General features: G+C 46.5%; 1 protein-coding gene across 1 annotated transcript; it reads right to left on the bottom strand.

The window, feature by feature from the left end:
• Positions 1 to 5,454: 5,454 nt before the first annotated feature.
• ARF6 (ADP-ribosylation factor 6) lies at positions 5,455 to 6,549 on the bottom strand. Its single transcript, XM_010193098.1, has one exon. The coding sequence runs from the start codon at positions 6,510 to 6,512 to the stop codon at positions 5,985 to 5,987; it is 528 nt and encodes a 175-aa protein (XP_010191400.1). The 5' UTR covers positions 6,513 to 6,549; the 3' UTR covers positions 5,455 to 5,984.
• Positions 6,550 to 6,558: the final 9 nt, after the last annotated feature.

The raw sequence follows: 6,558 nt of genomic DNA, 5'->3' as shown, positions 1-6,558 counted from the left end.
ACCAGGCACCAGCTCTGGTGTCAGGTCCAGCCTTCCCCCAACGTGGCAAACCCCTATAGCTGCAGAACCCTGTAATAGCAAACCCCTATAGCTGCAAACCCCTGTAACAGCAAACCCCTATAGCTGCAGAACCCTGTAACGGCAAACCCCTATAGCTGCAAACCCCTGTAACAGCAAACCCCTATAGCTGCAAACCCCTGTAACGGCAAACCCCTATAGCTGCCACCCTGTAATGAGTTTGTTCTTCGAATATCAGCTTCAACTGAACGCCAGAGGCTCTGTGGGGCTGGTGTCAGCCCCAGACGCTGTCCTCCGCTCCGTCCCCAGCAGTGATGGTGCAGGCTGGTGCTGGAGGCTGCCCCCTGCCCCGTTTCTCACAACATACCTTCCTCCAAGGGACCCTCACAGGCTCGGGGACAAGCACAGGCAGAGCCAAGAGCAACATCATCTTCTCCAAGACGGTTAAGCCAGGGAAAACGCTTCCCTCGCTCCTGAGCTCTGCAAGCCCACCTCACGTCCTGCTCTCCTGCAACTGCAGAGCCTGAGGGCCGGTGTGGGCCGGTGAACGCTGTCTTGAGATATTTTCACTTCCCTCCCCCAAAATGCAGCGTTCTGCTGCAGCTTTCCACAAGTTTTAATCTCCTGCAATGATGAGAAAGGAAAACTCCCCTCCTGCCCCATCAGAAACTTTGGGATGAAGCGGGAGGCTGGCCCAGGCAGCGTCAAACATTCTATTTCAAACAAGGAATCCATTCTAGGCACAGGCACAGAAACAGGTTCAGGAGTCCAGGTTGTTATCAACACCACGGCCTCCTTCTCTGCTCTTTTTAACCACCGAGAGGGTTTTCACCAAGTCTGAGGGGCAGCTGGGGCACAAGGGGTACCTGCACTGAGCCAGGAGCTGCTGGTGGTTTCCCCCTCAAGGCTGCACCCATCTGAATACTTCTACATTAAAACCCAGTGTTTCGAGCGTTATCCATTTTCAGTGTTATCAAGTTTCAAGCGTTATCGATTTCCATCTCTCACAAAACAAGACACCCATTAACTCCTGCTTCAGTATTTTTTCTAACTAAAACCATCCTGAAAGACGCAACTAAAGAAACCAGTAACGGAGGAGCGAAGTGCATCCTCTGGAAGGGAAATTGTTTCTCTTGAGGCGAAGCGAGGGCCTGAGCCTGCAAACCGCTGGGAGCCTCTGGGGCTGGAGAACTCGGCAGATGACTCACATCTTTACTCTTTTTTTCAGTCCCCTCCTCTCGTTTTTTAAGGAGGCCGGCGCTACCTGTTCTTAAGCAAGAGCAGAGCGACTTCCTGGACGCCACGCCACAATACCCACTTTGCCGCCTATAAAAAGCCACCTCTCACACGAGTTCCCGGTGCTGGTCGGGGACGCGCGCTGAGCACTGAGCACCACAGGGCTGTGACTCACCCGCTTCACCCCTCCACAACTGACGGCAGCACTAAAATTACCGCGCTCCCAATTTTGAGAGCAACAAGATGGGTGACGGCGCTCCAGTCATCCGCCTCGGCCTGAAATCCTGAAAGTGTCCGCTCCGACGTCGTTCTGAACTTTGGAGATTTGAGTCGGTGCTGGAGTCGTGCTGAGGACGTCAGAAGAGAAACAGAGTGAGCAGAGGTGCCACCAACTCACCACCAGCCCTTGAAAGCCGACGGTTGGCAAGGGGAAGAGCTTTTTTTCTTTCCAGAAAGCACCAAAGCCGAGGTGATTTCAGATTCCAGCCCTTCAGGCTGGGCAGGTATCAAATCCAAGATAAAGAGCCCAACCGCGCGTTGTCTGAACCCTGAGTCACGGTGCCCACACCAAGGCTGCCTCCGTGCTCCAGCGCCGGTTCTTTGTTCCCGGCGGTCGCTTCTCCAGGTCCAGGTCCAGGTCCAGGTCCACCACCGGCTACCACAGATCTCACAGCCAGCTCTTTTGACGATACACCTGATTTTTTTAAACCAAGAGCTGTTCCTTTGGGAGAACTATCGTATTAGCAGGGTTAATTTCCAATTAGAGATGGCAGGTACAGTTTTTCCGAAACCTGTGGCCCTGTGACCGAGAAAAAAAAAGCCCTGCTGCAGCGTTGAGTCACGGTGCGGTTTGGGAAGGGTGCGCTCTGGAGTCACGCTAACCCCTGCTGCAACAAAGCTCCAATTTACAACGATAAGCGCTGACATTTTGAGAAATTACTCACTACTACAATGAAAGAGAGACGTGAGTTTACTCTTCTGGAGCCTTGTCTCCAAACTCCCAGGCAGTTTAATTAAGTCAGGGTAAGTTCATTTGCACAGCCACACCCTTAACTGACATCCAGGTAGACAGAGCCTAAACACCCCGGAATAAAAAGGCTTTGCGGAGGATTGCAGCTGCAGTCCTGGATCCCGGTACTCCCACCTGCCTCAGGAATATTTCCTGGTGATTCCCAAAAGTTCTGCGATAAGGATCCAAAAACTCCGCTGTCCCCTCCGTCAGTAAAGCCCTGGCCCGAGCAGCCATCGCAGCTGCTCATGGGGTGCACCCCAGGCTGCTGCTGGGCCACGGCCCCCCCACGCCTGCCCTGCTGCACCTGCCCGAGTCCTTTTATCGCCTATTCAGGCACCAAAGACGTCCCAGTGCCACATCCGCCACTCCACAAGCACCCCTATTCACGCAGAGACCCTTTTGTCCCTCGCTGGCCTAAAATCTTCCTTTTCCAAGTCATTTCTTCCGTGACACACAGCACAGTCCCACTCGGCACCAGCCCCTCCGCGCCCTCTCTGAGCTGGGCACCGTCCCATGCAGGCAGTGTCAACACAGCACCAAAGTTTGCTACAGATTGTTAACTGCAAGTGGGAGTGTTAGAGAAGTATCATCCTTTCCACTTATAAAAATAAGTCGCTAACCTAAGTCTCCAAAGAATTACAGACAGGCTTTCAAAACTGTGAGATACAGAACAGAGACCTCTTTATGTTGGTACAACGCTATACTCCAGCACCATATTGCCCCTTTCTGTTTCTCTCATAATTAAATATAAGTAACATACCAGGAGAGCTCCGCTGTATAATTGCTTTATTTTCTGCTTATTAGTTCTTTACCAACACTACAGCCATATTGAGAACACAAAATTCCTGTTTACTTTAGTCAGGGAGATCACAGTCTACAAACTCATTCACTTATCGGACACGATTAACGCCATTCAAAACTTACTCCATAAATTCACATGAACACAAATTGATGCACTTCAAACTTCAGATTGGATTTTAAATCATAGGATAGGATTTTCAATCATCTCTTTCATACAGATTGCCGCTTTATCCTACAGGCTACGTGTGCTGCCTGAGAGCCACGATTTGGTGGCGAGGTTCAGCTACGACCCATAAAGGATGAGTTGAAAGCGAAACCTTTCTATTTTGTTCAGTAGCCATGGCCGTTTATTTCTGACGTCTCTGCCACATGTTGCAGTAACTTTCTCTCCCCCTCCCCTCCAAAAAAAATAAAAGACATTAAAAAAATTCAGAAGCATAATCAGTTTCCTTTCACCTACAAAAACAGAATAACAAAGTTACTAAGGAAATACAAAATTGTCAATGCAACATAATGCAAAGTCTAGCAAAGTCTGCCCCAGCACAGAAAAGCAACTTAGACGAAAAATGAAGTTATTGAAGTTTTCATGTTGACTGAGAATAGATTTAAGAAAGTTCAAGAACCATTAATAGAGCTTCAAGTTTTCCAGTTTAGGCATTTACTTTGTGCTTGGCTATTTTATTTATGCTCCAGAAGAAAACAGTAACCGTATTCTTGTGTTTTTAGTCTTTATACCACCACACTATTTGTTAAGTTACAGCAACAGGAAAAAAAAAAAGGCTAGAAAATAGAGCAATGATATTCCAGTGGCAAAAAGCCTTGAGGGATACAAAAATGTCACCTCCTCTTCTTTAGAGCTGAAATTTAGGAGTTGTTATTCTGCATTAAGCTTTTGTGGACTCTTTTTACTTACAACCAGTGCTCTATCTTCTAGCATCAAGAACCCATTCAGTCCCATGTGCACCCCACAGCCAGATAAGCCTCTTGGAATCATATTCAAAAGGAACTTTTAAGTGGTCCAAAGCATTCAATTGCAGAAGAGAATTCAGTATTTTTATCTTCCCGTACATCTTTGGTAAGAGCTCCATATACAATGTACTTAGCATGCAGAGTCAACACTGCAGAAATGTAGTGTAATGCCCCCAATTTCATGTAAAACTCATATAATTGGAAAAAAAAGGCAAAAAAAAAAAAGCCATTTTCTTCTGGTTTTGTAGCATACATTCCTAGAATTCCCCAATCGAGTTTAACTCCTCGAGGAAATCTGAAGTTAATCCTTAAGGCTGAATAAGAACCAGCTGCTTGAACATTTTTCGCACCCAGCATTAACACTTGATTGAGTTTTTATGTTAATACTACTTGTTCTGGGTGGGGTTTTTCTTCTTTTTGCCAGTCACATCTGCCAATTGTGATACGGCAAATGAGCTGCTTGCCCTTTAAGAACTAATTATGGAAGTTTACATTCATAGTCGTATACTCACACTCTCTCTCTCTCTCTCTCCTCCCCGCTCTCATTAGTAGTTACTCAATGGGCTTCAGACATCCAAAATAGTTCCCTTCCTACAGGACTACAGCAACAACCGGCTACGAGACAGACGGCAAGGACTGCAACGACTTGCAAGAGTTCAGTCGAGTCTCGGAAAACTAAAGCAATGAGCAATTTCCTCAAAATGGCTATTATTCAGATGTCAGACTTACCAAGCTCAGTTACAGCTTAGCCTGGAGGTCCACAGAACGGAAAACAAAAGAAAAATTAAATGTCTTCCTCCCATATGTGCATGTTATAAAAAAAGGATTTCTGATTCTAAGATTTAGATGTCTTCAGCTGCCTTGAGATGAAAGCAATTCGCCTCGATCACAAGACAGGCAAGTCGGTGCTAGATTTTTGCCTAAAACAGCAGTGACAAAGTAAAACTTGTTGCAACGCTCGCACGTTATTGCTGCGTTTTGTGGAAGGAACCTATCTTGCATTGAATCGGAGACTGACATGAGTAGTAAAAACTGCAGCTAAACATCATTTAAGTTTGCGATGCAAGACAAAAACCGAGCAGTATCTACCCTGGAACTATTACATCATTCATGTCTTATTTGCTATATGGTCGCTATGTAGTATGGGGAACTTATTTGCATCCCTTCTCATGCATGATGTATGGTTCAGAACTTCACAGCTGACATTTCAAAGCAGTTCTTGCATTACCTAGTTAACATTGCGCCTGATATGCACTTTGAACATGTTACAATGGTATTCACGCTATCTGCCACTGCAGGCAAGAATTCGTTTCGGTATTAGTCTGAGATATGAAGACAGACTGAGAGTCACTATTTAGTTACAGATTAACAGAACTTTTAAAAAAAAAAAGTCCTTAATATAAAAAGACAGACTGCAGTTTGATTTTAAGCAATAATTTTCAGTTTACTAGATGAAGTAGACCTATCAACATATTCTGCATGAATGCAAAAAAGTAGCAATCTACAGCAAGTGATAGAAGAAAAAAAAAATTATAATCAAAAAAGTAGAACCAGAAAGCATACACTGAAAACGGTACCCCTCCCCCAACCATCCCCCAAAATAATCAAACCATCTTAAGGGCTATCGAGAGAAAAAAAAAAAAAAAAGAAGTTACTTAGCAAGTCTACAATGTGTCTTTCCCCTGTTTGCTGGAAGTCTGCCATAGCATCTAGTGCTTGTGTTCGTGTCACATTCGGAGATTAGAGCATCCTAACGCCAAGCAAGAAGAGTTAAAACAGGAATCCAGTCAAGTGTGCAGAAGGAAAGGGTGGTAACTGGAGAAAGGTGATCATAATCCTATGGATGCTTTTGTTTTACTTTTCAGTAGAGAATCATTCTTCCGGAAAGCCATGTGGGTTACTTTTTTTTTTTCTTTAATTCTTTGTAGACTAAATAGTTATTCTCTCATTAGGATTTATAATTGGATGTTAACCATGTCAGCCCTTCATAGAGTCCATCCCCTGTAGTAGCACAGGAGGGCTGCACGTACCAATTCCTATCCCTGATCCGGGTCAGGCCCAGTTTCTCCTGGATTTCGTGGGGTTTCATGGCATCGGGCAGGTCCTGCTTGTTGGCGAAGATGAGGATGATGGCATCCCGCATCTCCCTGTCGTTGATAATGCGGTGGAGCTCCTGGCGGGCCTCGTCGATGCGGTCGCGATCGGCGCAGTCCACCACAAAGATCAACCCTTGCGTGCCCGTGTAGTAGTGCCTCCAGAGGGGACGGATCTTGTCCTGGCCCCCCACATCCCACACATTGAACTTGACGTTTTTGTAAGTAACCGTCTCCACGTTGAAGCCCACGGTAGGGATGGTGGTGACGGACTGGCCCAGCTTCAGTTTATACAGGATGGTGGTTTTACCAGCCGCGTCCAGACCCAGCATCAGGATCCGCATCTCCTTGTTGCCGAAAATCTTGGACAGCACCTTGCCCATCTCGGCGGCATCCAAGGGGGCCCGGCGCCTCCCGGCTAGGGGGGTG

The sequence above is a fragment of the Mesitornis unicolor genome, unplaced genomic scaffold, assembly GCF_000695765.1.
Source record: "Mesitornis unicolor isolate BGI_N332 unplaced genomic scaffold, ASM69576v1 scaffold46559, whole genome shotgun sequence".
NCBI lineage: Eukaryota > Metazoa > Chordata > Aves > Mesitornithiformes > Mesitornithidae > Mesitornis > Mesitornis unicolor.
Note: the sequence above shows the minus strand (reverse complement) of the source record. Positions and strands in the feature narration are given on the sequence as shown.